Raw genomic sequence first — 15,672 nt, 5'->3', positions numbered from 1 at the left:
AGAAAAGGTGGAGTGAGGAGAGAGAGAAAAAACTACTACAAAGATGTTTACTATAATGTAGATATTTCTTTTTGGGGGTTGGTTGGAGAGTGGATTTTAGCTATTAATTTGTTTCTTTTATTAAAACAGGCCATGTCATGTGAAGAGTGGGATGAAACTCCACCTACTATAGAAGTGGACATGTGGGATGAATCTAGGATGGAGGTACTGAAATTATAGTTACTTCTTGAGTAAAAACTTATAGTAGAGACTAATAATAAAAGTGGAATAATGTTGTAAATTTCATTCTAGTGCCTAGACAACCTGTCTCAATGGAAGGAGCTGGAGGGAGTTGCTATGTCTGGAATCAACAGCAAGTCAATCCACCAAGTGTGGAAAGACACATACTACCAGGTCAGGTCAAGGGCAGGTCAAGGACACATCATACACTGCAGTTATAGCTTTTAGATGATAGTGGGATTTTTTTAATGTGATAGATACATTTTTTGCAATAAATTATTGGTTGTAATTTAATAGGAACACTACTTGCCCTACATCATCAGAAGTAAGGTGAAGCTGATGTTACAGGGAGATGATGACCAGCAGCCATTACTGACCTTCATAGATGACTGTATGAAGCAGCCTGACCAGAAGGCCCTGATAGAGGTACACTGAAACTAGATCTATTGTATCACCTGACAAATGAATTACAGACACCAAAACTAGTTTGTGTGATCCTACCGCGTGAAAAAATTACAGATTATCATCACCACAAGACTGAAAACATTGAGATAACGCTTTTGATTCTAATTTTGAAAGCTGGTCATTTTTCTGTGTATTTTGTTTGACAGTGTATTTTGTTTGACAGAGTCGATATTGTGAGGAGCTGGCTTTGATGTACATTTGGCAGGGGGACTATGACAGAGCCAGGCACTATTCCACAATGGCATCCCAACAGTTCTTACTGGTATTTCAATAAAATCTTCATTCAGCATAAAATTAATTCAGAATTTCCTCTCCCATCCCCTTTTTACATAATTTTTCTAAGATTCTGAAAAGTAGTGCTAGATAATAGACGCTATGGAAGTAAGAGTCCCACTGATACTGGTTTTATTTCCCCAGGACTGGAGCAGTACAGACAGTCTGATGTCGGTCAGTAGGAGGAGCCAGCTACAGAATCTCCAGCCTTTAGTGGAGCTACGGGAATTCCTCAGCTTTATGGAGCTCCAGAGTAAGTCAGTGTATAACAGTGTAAATCTGTGTTAACGAGTAGATTCAAAATCTCTAGCCTTGGTTTAAACTGCAGGAGTTTCTCCACTTCTTGAGAGTTCACTATACCAGTAGAAACTTTTATTTAACTGTGTAATCTCAGAATGTACAGTCCTTTTCTTGTACAAATGTAGTTTAGTACAGTCTCAGTCTATGGCATCAGAAGTAATAAGTTCTGTACTTTCATCATTTCTATCTTTAATAAGAAGGTGATCTTTCTTCATTGCAGCAAGGCAATAATAATGATTGTGAGAATAAGATAAGATGGCATTGGGAATTAAAACTTTCTCTAATATCTAGAAAATTTAATTCTAGTTTAAGAATAACTGGCTGATTGTGACAAAATATTGTGCAGGAGAATAAATATGTGTAACTGGTGTTCTATTTCAGGCAATTTTACCTCAGCAGGGCCTGCTAACTTGCTTATAGAGAGATGGCAGAATAGGTCCTTACATCCACTTCTGGACCCAGAGGTAGTATGGGATGACATCGTCACTAACAGGTAAACGGAAATGAATTGATTAAGCTATATACTAAAATACTGTAAAATACATCTATGTTTATAATGAAGTGCCAGGGATGGACAAGTTTGTGTGGTTGTAAATGCATCAATTCATTATAAGCATGTTTGCTATAAGCCTATTTTACTGTAATAATCATTTTAGAATCTAACAAGAGTTCCTTTGTCTATTCTATAGAATGGTTTACCTGGACCACATATCCAACCGCTTGACCAGTTCTCTGGTGAAGAAGGAGGAAGATGCTATGGAGGAAGATGAAGAAGACCTATTCCTGGAATCCAAAATCCGGCTCCGTCTGAAGATGGCAGACAGCAGTTGTCAGAAGAGGAACCATAAACTGGCTCTGAATATACTGGCAGACATACACAAAGTAATTTAAGGGGGCCGACTATAGTTTCCATTGCGCAATATTTCGCGAATCATAGTAAAATGAAGCGTATTTACTGTTTTAATGCAACTTTCTATGCTTGATTATTAAAATTAAACAAAATTAAGAAATGATAGGTATAAAAATCTAATTACAATTTGATATAACTGATTTTTTAACCGATTTTGCAATTGACAAAAATGTGTTTTTTGAACATTTGGTCAAAAATATTATATAATAAACATACACTCTTGAAATTTAAAACATAGAAATTTGAGAATATCTCAAATTTTTATTATGTTTTCATGTGATGTTTTTTTTTTAATACTCTATAAAAATAGTGAAATTTGCTAATTTTTTGCTTTTGATTTGAATAAATTTTGTGTTTCTTAATATATTGTATAATATAGTTACTCATCAAATATTATAGTTTGAACAAAATGTCTATTGTAGTATTTGTATAATTTGCTTTAAAGTGCTAAAAATTGGCATTTTCCGATATAATCCTAGACGGTCCCTCAAAAATACCTGGACGGTAGATTTCCCCCAAACTTTGCATGTACAATGAAGTTAATGTAAATTATATATGGCATAAAAATTAAGAGTTTCGCTATTGTAGTTTTCACACAATAAAACTGTAGTCGGCCCCTTAAGTAATATGGAAAAAACATCTGATAAATTGCATCAAAAATTAACATTTGGTCATTTTATCAACCCTCCCTCAAAATTGAATGTTTTTATACATGTACTTTCCTTATTTGAATAAGAAGTAAAGTGTTTGATCTTGTAATCATAAGTATGATGTATTTTTAGAGACACCTAGGCAGCTAAATGGATGAGGGAAAAATTATCATGTGCCCATCATTTTCTGCAGGCAATACATAAAGGGAAATAAAATGTTTACTTCTATATCCTTCCAGAATTACAGAGATAAGGAGAATGAGATATTGAATTTAGAATGGAGTCACTTGTACGCTAAAACACACCAGCTGAGTGCTATGACAGCTGATATGGACTGGACCAATGACAACTTCTCCAGCATTCTGACAACCATAGACAGGCTGGGTATGGATTAGTATTAGATTTGAACTTCAGTATCATGTACACCAATATCCTGGATATCTTGAATCCTCTTTGTAGTTTTTTATTGGTTCCATTTAGTTTAAGATCTCCAAGCTATTACTGTATTTTAGAATTTTAGTCTCCACTGTCTATTAAAAAAGGATCAAGGATAACTTAATGCATTAAAAGGTCCTGAGAGTATGACTCTAAAATAATTTATTCTTTCTTGGTAGGAAAATTTAAGGATAGCCAGATCCTGAGGCGAGAGCCTGGGCTAGGTCGCAGGCATTTTGTTCTGATGGGACAGGCTTATGGCTTGTTGACTAAAGGTGTACTAAGTGAAAACTGCTTCAGTAGCCTTAGTGACAAAAACTCAGAGAAAATGATGTCCATCAGCAAGGTTTCCAAGCTTGACCAGAGAGAGGTACAGCAAAACTTGGTTATAGTGAAGTCACTGGGACCTATGAAATTACGTCACTATATCCATAATTTGTTATATCCTTATGAGAAATTCATTAAATTTATATAGCTGTGGATCCAAATAACTTCGTTATATCCATGAATTAGCAATATCAATGTTCGTACTAAACGAGTTTTATTGTAATTAGAGCAATGTACTTCTGTATATGTACAGTAAATCTCCAAATTTTGTGAACCCCTTTATTTTAGCGGTAACTATTTTGTATATATTAAAGAGTGAGACAAAATGTTCACAATTTTTGGTATTGTTTAATTTGATAATACAAGTAAATGTGAGAACGAGATTTTCAAGAGTAGGTTGCCTTGCATATTTTGACAGGGATAAAGTTTTTGCGAATAAAAAATTATTTACAGTATATAAAAGAGCTGTTAAAAAAATAATCAAGAATTCTAGTCATTCAAAGATATACAGGTAGATACATGTAAATTACTTTTTTTTGAACACACAGAACTTTGCATGGGTTTTAGTATTTAAAAGAAAAAAATCTCTCTTACATTTAAGATTCCATCTTTTTAGATAGCTAAATGCCTTGTTGATGAAGGATACAAGCAGATGAAGACAGCTTTATCTTATGATGGTCGATCAACAAGGACATGTCGCTATGGTCTGGAGGAGGCCTATCTAGCCGTGTCCCAGTACTGTAATAAGTTCCTCAGAATGGCGGTCGATGATGAAGGTAACCTGTTTTTTCACAAAGTTCAGTTCAAAATCAACATTGTTTTCTTACACATGTAAACTATAAACATTAAATACTACCATACTTGTTTCTCTTTTACAAAATTAACCATATGTTCTAGCTTTAAGCCTCTGGTGTTTGCCTCAGTTTGAATCCTAATTTTTTTTATTGTTATTAATTGGTATTGAAATTTTATATTATTTAGAGACAGAGCATTTACCACTTTCCAAAGAGAGTCTGAAGAGTTTCCCAGAAACCATCACTGTCTGTCTGTTGAATGCTATGAAGTTTGATTCTATGGAAGCCAGGCAGAGGTTTCCACGGTTACTCCAGCTGGTGGAGATGTATCCAGAAATTCGCTCCACTTTTGTCGAAAAGGTATAAAAAAGGTCATTTTACCACTTGCCGACATAATGCTTTCTTACTTAAATTAAAAATGGATGCTTGTATCATGTAACAAGTGACTTACTTATTTGAAAAAAAAATTTTGTATTCATAAATTTTATCAGTTATTTTCGTTTAATTTTCAGAGTAAGCAGGTTCCCTGCTGGATGTTCATTATGTGGATCAGTCAGATGATGGCTTTGTTAGATAAACCAGAGGGCAGCACTGTACACCACATTCTGATGGAACTTACCGAAAACTATCCTCAGGTCTGTGTCACTGTATCTCAGAATCTCACATGGGTCTGTTCAAACTGATTTGAAATTTAATGTCATCTTGATGCCCTGGACAGGGATAATATATGTTGTTTTTTTTTTTTATTTTACATAGGCTGTAGTTTATCCCTTTAAGCTGAGCAGTGAGGGATATAATATTACAAACAAAAAAGATGAAGCTTTTATTGCAAGGTAACACACTTTAAATGTTTTTTTTTTTTTTTTTTAACAAATACAGATTTTTTTGTTAAAATGAATACATACATGTTTATTTTTTGTAGCCTGAATGATAAGTTGGGAGATGATCAGCTTCCTCTGGTGTCAAAGTTCATCTCAGCCCTGGAACACATGAGTCAACCGGATCAAATTTTCAAGGTACAGTGAAATCAATGTAGCCAAGTATGTTCCTTTTATTATACCCTTTCATGAACATATGAGACACCTGATAATGGAGTGAAGATTTGGTAAAATAAAATGAATTTTTAATATTAAACGTTTTTCCTTGTTATTTAAGGACTGGTTTGATGACACAAGACTGAAATTCAACAAAAAGAAACCAGACAAAAAAGCCATGAGGCAGGAATTTCAGATCATGTACAAGAAGGTTTTGGAGTTCACTCAGACTGCAGGCCGAGGAGCAAGTCAAAGATCTCAGACTGAGGAAACCATGAGCTTAGTGGACAAAGGGAAATACCCCAAAAAGTTTGCAGAGGTAAATTTATGAAGTTTCTGGAGACTGGTGTAAAACTCGTATACACACTGTATGGCCTTTGAATATAACATTTGGATAAGGCATGTTCTCATCAAGGATTCTTCTTTTAATTAACAGAGATTCAAGAAAGATGTTGACAGTTGCTTTGGGAAAGATGGAGAAAAAATTTTGGATATGACATTAGGTGTAAGTTCAAAAAACATCAAGCATCAATGCTTCTAAATTGCAACTAGTGTTCTTAAATTAATGTTTGTAACCTATTATAGGAACATTTACTTCAACTTCTGATGAAAGGAGTGATGAAATTTTTATTCCTTTCCTTTCATTTTGTTGGACAACACAAGTCAGTATTCTATATTCTTCGAGAGATGATGATCACTGAAACTTCCTATGGAATTTTCACAATACAAAAACTTGTTTTCTTTCTCTAAAACAGAAATTTGTCAATGCTTACAAAAAAGTGTACACTGACATGACAAATGAAGTAAAGGGGAACAACCTGAAACCCCCAGAATCACTAAAGGATTACTGTCAATGGTTGTCAGATTTCAACCCCAGCATTCAGGGCAAGGATCTAGAAATTCCAGGTGTGTGAAAGTTTCAGAAACATTTTAACTCATAATTGTGTTTTAAACAAATTCAATAATGAAAAGTTTTGCAGTTTCTGCATAAGAATATGTCTATTAGACTTACATGTACATGAAAAAAGATTAATGAAAAAAGATTTCCAATGTTTCAACAATATTTTATTTAATAGATGAATCAGTTAAGCATTTTCAAATTAATCTCCCCTCCCCAAAAATGTGTAACACAGTAACTTGTATCATTAGGTCAGTATGATGGAGTGACAAAACCATTGCCTGAGTATCATATCAAGGTGGTCGGATTCGATCAAAGGGTGAGTGGGATGATTTTTTTCAAAAATTGGAAACTTTGAAAATGCTTTGGCATTGACATAATTTCAGTAAATTATGGTAAAATTCAACATTGTATCGTTAAGTGAAAGAGAAGGAAGAGTTTTGATCATCATTCTAATGCAAAGGATAAAGTAAAGGATATTTTATGTAATTATATGTATGTTAGGATCAGACCATTGAAGTTAAGAATCTATAACTTGATGTGAACTCCTTACTAGGTAAAAGTGATGACCTCCATACGTAAACCAAAGAGGATAACGATTCGTGGTAATGATGAGCGGGAGTACCATTACCTAGTGAAAGGAGGGGAGGATTTACGGCAGGATCAGAGGATAGAGCAGCTCTTCTTCCTGATGAACCAGGTCTTAGAGAGTGACCCAGCCTGTAAACAGAGGAACCTTAAAATCAAAACCTACCAGGTCATTCCAATGACTCCAAGGTTAGTCTAAAGCCCAGAGGAACCTTAAAATCAAAACCTACCAGGTCATTCCAATGACACCAAGGTAAGTCTAAAGCCTGTAAACAGAGGAACCTTAAAATCAAAACCTACCAGGTCATTCCAATGACTCCAAGGTAAGTCTAAAGCCTGTAAACATAGGAACCTTAATTAAAATCAAAACTTACCAAGTCATTCTAATGACTCCAAGGTAAGTTTAAATAAAGCAAGGTCCTGGAAAGTCTTCCAAAGTTAAAAACATTTTTTTTCTATCCAGAGGTTTGACATGATTAGGAGAGAGAATCTTGAGTCAAGTATGGAAGCGTTTTTATTTTTAAATACTTTCTTTGAATTGACATATGTAAATGATAAATTTCAGAGTTGGTCTTATAGAGTGGATGAACAACACTATACCACTGAAAGATTTCTTGTACTCTAATCTTACAGACCAGGAAACTAAATTCATCCACAGCAAGTAAGTTAATTACCATGGCAATTAAATCACACCAGTAAGTACACCAGCTGATAAGTACACATACTGGTAAATTATTAAAAGTTGAAAGTAACAGAAATAAAATTGCTGCAAAAATGTAGCTACAGGTGTACATTTATATACTAGTACATTGAAGTAACATTTGCATTAATTAAGTGTGGTTTCATTTTAGGCAAGGACCGATGCATCTACACACTTCTTGGATAATGAAACTGAACAAAGATCAAATTCCTGCCTACATGCAAATGTACCTGAAATATAATATGACAGAAACTAAGCGAGAACTACAGAAGAAAGAAAGTTGTGTACCATGGGATTTATCAAGGTACAGTACAATAACTCAATGCTCTTGTATTTGAAATGCAGTGAAGTTTGTTTTTTGATGTCTAATAAAATGAAAGGTGGAAAGAAATACTTCGATAAAATTGTAGCAAGGAAAACAGTTTCAAGAGCACTTAATTTTGTTGTTACCTCTGTACCTGCATATTGGTAGGTAACACATTTTTGACCCTTTTTGAATTAAACAAATGGGTTTTTAGCTCACCTGAGCTTTTCTGATCACATTTTGTCTGTAGTCTGTCTGTCTGTCTGTCCATCTGTAAACTTTTCACATTTTTGACTTTTTTCTCAAGAACCACTGGGCCAATTTTAAGCAAACTTGGTACAAAGCGTCCTTGGGTGAAGGGGAATAAAAATTTCTAAAATAAAGGGCAAAGTCCCCTTTCAAGGTGAGGTAATCAAGAAAATACAAAAATAGGGTGGGGTCAGTAAAAAATCATCTCAAGAACCACTGGACCAGAAAAGCTGAAATTTATGAGGAAGCATCCTGAGGTAGTGTAGATTCTAAATTGTTCAAATCATGACCCCCGGGGGTAGGACAGGGCTACAATGGGGAATCCAAGTTTTACATAGAAATAAATAGGAAAAATCTTTTATAATCTGCTTCTCAAGAACCACTGGGCCAGAAAAGCTGAAATTTATGAGGAAGCATCCTGAGGTAGTGTAGATTCTAAATTGTTCAAATCATGACCCCCGGGGGTAGGACAGGGCTACAATGGGGAATCCAAGTTTTACATAGAAATAAATAGGAAAAATCTTTTATAATCTGCTTCTCAAGAACCACTGGGCAAGAAAAGCTGAAAGCATCCTGAGGTAGTGTAGATTCTAAATTGTTCAATCTAAATTGTTCAAATCATGACACCCACACATCAAGTGTGTTAAATACAAGCCCCACTGGTCACAGTGCTCATCTGCATAACCTTAGCCCTTTTGTTCTTTGTAAGATTTTAAAAAAGATTTTTTCACCCTCAATACTCTGGAACAATTAAGACTCCATATTGTGGCCAATGCCAGCTATTGGGGATCTTCAAATTTACACAATATTAGGATGCATCAGTATGTCGAACATGGCCTTATACACAACTTTTTCCCGCAATTACGTCATAGTTACAGAGCGTAGCCATCACATGTCACGTGATGCATCCGCCATTACAACCGTGAAACCCGTGAGCCGTGAAAGATGTATAAAGATGGAGGGGGGAATCGTGCGCCGTGTTTAACTGTTTTAACAACAGAAAGAAAATTTATTTGTGGAAACATTCTCTCTGCAAAGACCACGTCGGCATTCTCCACAAAGATTGTCCCTGCATTGTGCCTTACAGCCTCCACAAGATGCCGAAAGCGGAGCCAGAGAAACTTCAATGGCAACGGGCACTACACCGCAATGATTTGCCGAAGAATGTGTTCGTGTGTTCAACACATTTTATTGATGGTCGACCAACTGCAAGAAATCCCATACCCAGTCTGAATTTAGGTTTGTTTACGACTTGAAAACTCTTCATACACGATGTTTAAAAATAGATTTGACATTCATGTAAAGTGAAAGTAAGCTTGCAACAACGCATTCACAAACAAGGCGCTACTAGGCATAAAAATGATAATATTTATATATTATGTATAGTGACATATTTCTGCTTCCAACATGGAAGATAAATTATAAATGTGAACATGCAAGAAAGTTATGTACATGCAAGATAATTATGTTGACATGCAAGTTACAAATCTTTTATAGGAATCTGATTTAAATCATAGGTGCTCCCCATGTAATTCTGTAAATGACATGTAAATGTAAACATGTCTACATAATTAACTCGCATGTTGACATAGATAAGTCGCATGTTGACATAATTATCTAGCATGTTGACATACCAAAAAATGTCGCATGTCTACATAATTGTGTTGTATATTGCATCTAAAATGTCAGATACAGGCGTTAGTAAGTAAAATTACCTATATAAATTATATTTCTTATAAGATTGGTAAATTGCATGTCAACATAATTAATTTGCATGTTGACATACATATGTTGCATGTTGAGTTGTTGACATACATATGTTGCATGTTAACATAATTTATCTTGCATGTAGGTGGCAGAAATATGCCACCATAATTATGCCTTACTAGTAATACGGTTTGAAATAATTCGTAAATGTAAACACAAATCATAATCTATAGTATTTAGTTTACATGCATTATATTTTCTCTGGTTTTGATATGCACATACTCTATGTAATGGTAAGAGGGTCGTTCGATACAACCATGCCCCTTTATTTATCTGTCCTGTGATCTACAAGTTAAATGCTGCTAGATTTTGTCTATTCAATGTGCACCAAAAAAATAACTAAAAGTATAAACCATTTATTTAAAAGTTTTTTGCCGGGAGGAGGGGATGAATATTTATTTTATAAGGCCAAAAAAAAATAATAGTCTTGTTTCCTGCTACCAGCCAGAAAAAAATAGGGTAGGTAGGTAGGAAAATTATTTTATTTTTTTATTTTTATTTTATTTTTTCCAACGGTATTTTTTTTGGATATGAACTACTACAAAACCAAATCGAACATGATGATGTCATAGCTAAGGTCAATATCATCTTTTAAAATGAAATTCCATGTCTTTTGATGCACAACTCAAGTGGAATTTTATAAAAGTCCATATTCTAAACATATATATTTCATGTAATACAACTTGAGTATATATTTTTTTTTTCTTTTTTGAAACATGAAATTCCTAAAATTTTGAATTTTTTCCCCAAAAGCTAAAAAAAACTTTAGGGTCGGGTGCAAAAAAATAGGGTAGGTCGGGTAGCAGGAAACAAGACTATTTTTTATTTTGGCCTAAGTATCAATGATTTATAGAATTTTTTTTACAGGTTATGAAGCTCCCATAAAAGTTGGTCGTCGACTTTTGAAAAGGAAGTCTGTCACAGAACAAAAGACAGATGGGTATGTTTGAATCCAAAAAAATGAAAGAGCAGAGATAAATATATATTTTGTTGTGCTGCCATTTAAAATAATTTCAGAAAATTGATTGATTGATTGTATGTTGTTAAACGTCCCATGAGAGAATTTTTCACTCATATTGAGACGCCACCACTTGCCGGTGGAGGGCCACAAATTTTGTCCTATGCTCGGCACTCAGGGCCTTTGAGCAGTGAGGGATCTTTTTCGTGCCAGCACCTACTGCGACACGGGGCCTCGGTTTATACAGTCTCATCCGAAGGACCGGTCTCCACGTCCCGCAGTGGGATTCGAACCCGTGATGTAAGGATTGACTCCTTACTTCGGGACTCTAGAGCAGACGCTCTAACCACTGCGCCACGCGGGCGACTATTTCAGAAAATTAGATATTATTTTGAGAGATACCTGACAGCAACAGATTAGTTCCCCTCCCCACTGCCAAATTTAAATTAGTTTGTATGAAAGGTTACTGCGACACAATATAACTGAGTATCACAAGACAGTTAGATATACAATTGAAAGCAGAAAATTGTTTCTTTTGTTTTGTATAATGACATAATGAATGTTTAACTTTATGTGAATAATACCAATTTATTGTATATTCTGGAAAAGAACATATTGATAACTTGGTCACTTACTAGAAATTCCACCATGCTCATTTTCGAGTGCCATTTTGTTCTGATTTTTAAAACTTTTTAAGTGTTTCATTGTAAAGGGAAAATACCACTTCCGCTATCTTTTTCTGAATAGATGATATGATATGCCTACTGTTGAAACACAGGATCAATACAATTAATATATTCCTGTATCGTTACAACTTGTTTATCTATTAATAAAACTTGAAATTTATGATTTTGCCTTTATGTTTGTCAATTCTTGTATTATACTGTTAATATTTTTTGCAGGACAGAAGTTATAAAACAACAAAAACTGGCTGCTACTGCTGCAGACGAAGTCGAAACCCTCACCATTCAGACTGAACCAAACATGACATCTTCTTCCATGCAGACGAGCATCACAGAGAGCAGAACTGCGGGCACACAGTGGACAGATCCCACATTGTGTGAACATGAATACGCAAGACCATTCCTTGCAGGATCTAGGAGTTCAGGTACACAAACAACAGTCATCAAGATGGAGGAAAAAGGTGTAAACTGCAGCACTCTACACGTACGTCTCAGTGCTGCTGACATAACAACTAACTCCTTAGCCTTGATCTACACAGGACTGCCTCTGAAGACTTTTAGAACTCTTTTGCGTGTTATGGAAAGTTTGAACAATCCACTGACATTTACTATGCCTGTGTCAGATCAAGTCTTACTAGTTCTTATTAAATTAAGGCTTAATTTACTGTTTGCAGATATTGCCAACAGATTTGGTATATCGGAGTCTCATGCGTGCAACATTTTTAATCAAAGACTCTCTTTTATGGCTTCAAAACTAAAAAACTTAATAGTTTGGCTTCCACGTGAAACAATTAGGGCAACCATGCCAAAGTCTTTTCGTGAGAACTTTCCCAAAACTACAGTCATCATTGATTGTGCAGAAACTTTTATTCAACGAGCAAAAAACTTGAAGACCAGAGGAGAAACATATAGTCACTACAAGTCAAACAACACAGGGAAGTATTTGGTTGGTATTGCACCACATGGTCAGATTATGTTTATATCTAAGGGCTTTGGAGGAAGGTCTAGTGATAAAGCAATTGTGGAAGAATCTGGGATTTTAAATTACCTCCTTCCTGGGGATGAAATCATGGCCGATCGAGGTTTTACCATTGATGACCTACTCTTTCCTCTGAAAGTGAAACTTAACATTCCAGCTTTTACAAAAGGTAAAGACCAACTGTCAGAAGAGGATGTTACAGAGACCAGAAGAATTGCCACGGTCCGGATTCACGTGGAACGGGCTATTAGACGATTAAAGGTGTTCCGCATATTGAGTCAGATTGTTCCAGTTACCTCGGTGAAGAAACTTAGTAAATACTTGATTGTTTGTGCTGCATTGGTTAACTTAAGATCTGACCTTATCAAAGATGATGATGAGTAAATTGTGTATTGTTCCACCCCTGTACACTACTGTAATCAGTTTATACCTGTCAATTTGGTTATCTTTGCATCAGCAGGTTACAACAGGGTATTATTTTATAATAACATAATGTTTTCATGTTATTAAAATATTTGTGTTAAAAAAGATACTGTGCTTGGCATATCATTATGGAGGTTTACATGAGAGTAAGTCCAAAAAGTTTTATGTCTGACAAGAAATCTAAATTCAATTAGTTTTCAATCAATAGTTTGCCAAGATTTGAATATGTTAATTCAATTTTGATCACAGTCCATTTTCTTTTTACACGGAAAAGTAACAAATTTCTTTTGTTCATTTTAAAAAAATACATTTGAAACTCCATTAATGTAAAGTTATGTACATTCAAGTCACTTATTAAGTCTTTGCATGTTGGTGAATAAATACTGTTTAAGCTTCTTGACCTCCACCCTTCTACTAACTATTTGAATTTACTCTTTTTTCAGACATTGATTTTTTATGTGGCACCTAACTTTAAAAAAAATTGTTTACATATTATATTAAGTAATAAATGATTACCCCAGAATGAAAAGATATTTGACTTTTATTTCAGAAACAAGTTTTATCTGCATCAGTTTGAAAATTTTTCATATTTTCTACTAATCTTCAATCTTCCAGATTCAAAGTCATCAACTACTCTGGGTAAAAGTTTGTTGAAGTAAAATAAACGTAATCTTGAAATTGATGATTGACAGAACTGTTGGTTATATTGAACATTAACAATCTTGTATTCATTAGCTGTCCATATAACAAGTTTGCACAATTCTTTATGTGTAACATGCAAAGTCAATTGTATCTGAAGATAATATCCTCGTGAACTGCTCTGCTTTAGGGACAAAGAATCATTTTGCAATGATTTTACAACATCATATTTACCAGCTGTAAATAAACTGTCAAGGGTCTGGTCATTTTTTAGTATTGGGCATTTTACTTCTAAAAGACATTGTGTGCCATCGTCATCAGTTATTATTCCGTCGGGGGAAACACTGAGCCAGGGCTCTTCATCTGAAACTATAGTCCCTGCATCTTCTATTTGTATTCCAGTGGAACGCAGTTGTTGTTTTGCTAGATTTTCAACAATCTGTCCATGTTTTGTGAATTTATTGCCTTTAAAGGATGGATATAAATGCTCTCTAATGAAGTCATCACTATTTGTAGTGTCACGGATTGGAACCTTGTGAGCAGTGCTGCCTGTTATTCTAATTTTTCTACTGTTATGCCACAGTTCTGAGTGACTTTGTGAAACAGTTTTATAAGATAAGGACTTGATTTGAGAATCAGTAAGTTTGATGTACTTATTATAAAATTGGCAACACTTTTTACACGTTAGTTCTGCAGAGTGTTCAGTATGAGGCTCAGATGAAGGTTTGAATTGAAGAGTATCAACTTTAGCTTGCACAGATGTATTTAAAAGAGAATTTTCTACTGAGAACAATTCCTGAAGTTCACTATTTTGTACAAAATATTTAAAGGATTGATGGGATACAAACATGGGGGATACTGATTTTGTGTTTTGTGGTTTTTCATCATTATTGTTAACTTCACTACTGTTGTATTTAGGTTTTTTAAAATCCATCTCCTCAAGAATACCAGGTTCTAGGTTTCTCGTCGAGCCCTTGTTCCATTGCATTTGTTCATCGGTACAGGATTTGCCTGTTAGCCCTGACCTCACAGCATATTCAATTTTCCATTAACACAGCGCCGACATGACTACACGTTTTACTGTTCCCTGCCATACATGAACAACCAGCACTAAAAATCGTGCCAACCATGTCACATATAATCCATGCATTATGAAACTCTGAATTGACTTTTTGTGAGGGGCGTACTTCAGATTTTAAAACAACTGTTGTATTGTAAATAACAAAATGTAGAATTTTCCCCACGGAACCACTTTTAAAATAATTGAAACTGTCCAAAGATTTGTAGTTTTTCATCCCTTGGCCATCACACGCCTTACTCAATATTAAATAATTGTAAATATCGCCATACTCGACTTGGGGCCACTCCCGCATATCGTCCTTCCATTCTTGTGGTTTGACATCTTTTGGCGAGGAAATAATTCGATCCTTGCAATTTTTACATTGATATTGATTCATATTTAAGGTAAACGAAAGAATTTACAAGATTTTCATATATTAAATGTTGTTTGTGCGCTAATATCTACGGTTGAACAGTACGTAGTTTCATCCGTGTGTTGTTGCTACGGAGTTTGTTTATGACAATAATGCAACGTCACGGATGCAATGGCGGCTGCTTTCTGCGACCCCTATCGGGATGAAATTTTACTAAGGGAAATAACTGAAAAAAGTTGTGTATACATGTACTTCTGGAGAGGTGTGACGTCTCCTGCTCACATGAATTAAGTAAAATTAGATTTTCAATTTTAGTCACATGCTAACCAAGGGTCCATAATTTACAAAAATATTTATGAATCACAAGGTGGAATGTGTATTTGCAACATCATGAAGACTTGAACCTAAGTACATTTCCCTGTTTTGTAGGCGTGCCTTCCATAAGATGAGCACCTCCCCTGAAGCTTTCCACGTCCTCCGCTGTAAGTGTGCCACCACTCACGCCTTGATCTCTATTTGTCAGTACATACTGGGGATCGGAGATCGACATTTGTCAAACTTTATGGTGAACTTAAAGAATGGTGAGATGGTGGGAATTGATTTTGGCCATGCCTTTGGCTCTGCTACACAGGTAAGTATTCTTG

At 35.0% G+C, this 15,672-nt stretch overlaps 2 protein-coding genes across 2 annotated transcripts in view; both read left to right on the top strand.

Annotated features, from left to right (window-relative positions):
- LOC134273581 (DNA-dependent protein kinase catalytic subunit-like) overlaps nucleotides 1-15,672 on the top strand; it is a 76,466-nt gene that overhangs the window by 57,956 nt on the left and 2,838 nt on the right. Inside the window, 22 exon segments of the mRNA XM_062755777.1 lie at nucleotides 130-204; nucleotides 292-393; nucleotides 517-645; nucleotides 848-946; nucleotides 1,102-1,210; nucleotides 1,639-1,750; nucleotides 1,947-2,139; nucleotides 3,057-3,201; nucleotides 3,432-3,622; nucleotides 4,196-4,355; nucleotides 4,561-4,733; nucleotides 4,886-5,008; nucleotides 5,130-5,206; nucleotides 5,296-5,389; nucleotides 5,529-5,726; nucleotides 5,844-5,912; nucleotides 6,163-6,313; nucleotides 6,557-6,624; nucleotides 6,862-7,082; nucleotides 7,459-7,554; nucleotides 7,745-7,897; nucleotides 15,458-15,659. Of these exon segments, the coding sequence (XP_062611761.1) occupies nucleotides 130-204; nucleotides 292-393; nucleotides 517-645; nucleotides 848-946; nucleotides 1,102-1,210; nucleotides 1,639-1,750; nucleotides 1,947-2,139; nucleotides 3,057-3,201; nucleotides 3,432-3,622; nucleotides 4,196-4,355; nucleotides 4,561-4,733; nucleotides 4,886-5,008; nucleotides 5,130-5,206; nucleotides 5,296-5,389; nucleotides 5,529-5,726; nucleotides 5,844-5,912; nucleotides 6,163-6,313; nucleotides 6,557-6,624; nucleotides 6,862-7,082; nucleotides 7,459-7,554; nucleotides 7,745-7,897; nucleotides 15,458-15,659 (2,940 nt within the window).
- On the top strand, nucleotides 9,024-13,496 carry LOC134273573 (uncharacterized). Its single transcript, XM_062755768.1, has 3 exons — nucleotides 9,024-9,385; nucleotides 10,781-10,853; nucleotides 11,774-13,496. The coding sequence occupies exons 1-3, from the start codon at nucleotides 9,244-9,246 to the stop codon at nucleotides 12,915-12,917; spliced, it is 1,359 nt and encodes a 452-aa protein (XP_062611752.1). The 5' UTR covers nucleotides 9,024-9,243; the 3' UTR covers nucleotides 12,918-13,496.

Source organism: Saccostrea cucullata, unplaced genomic scaffold (assembly GCF_032062105.1).
Source record: "Saccostrea cucullata isolate Sc308-1 unplaced genomic scaffold, CSIRO_AGI_Scuc_v1 ctg31, whole genome shotgun sequence".
NCBI classification, from domain to species: Eukaryota; Metazoa; Mollusca; class Bivalvia; order Ostreida; family Ostreidae; genus Saccostrea; species Saccostrea cuccullata.
The sequence above is the reverse complement of the archived record's forward strand: the minus strand, read 5'-3'. Positions and strand labels throughout refer to the sequence as shown.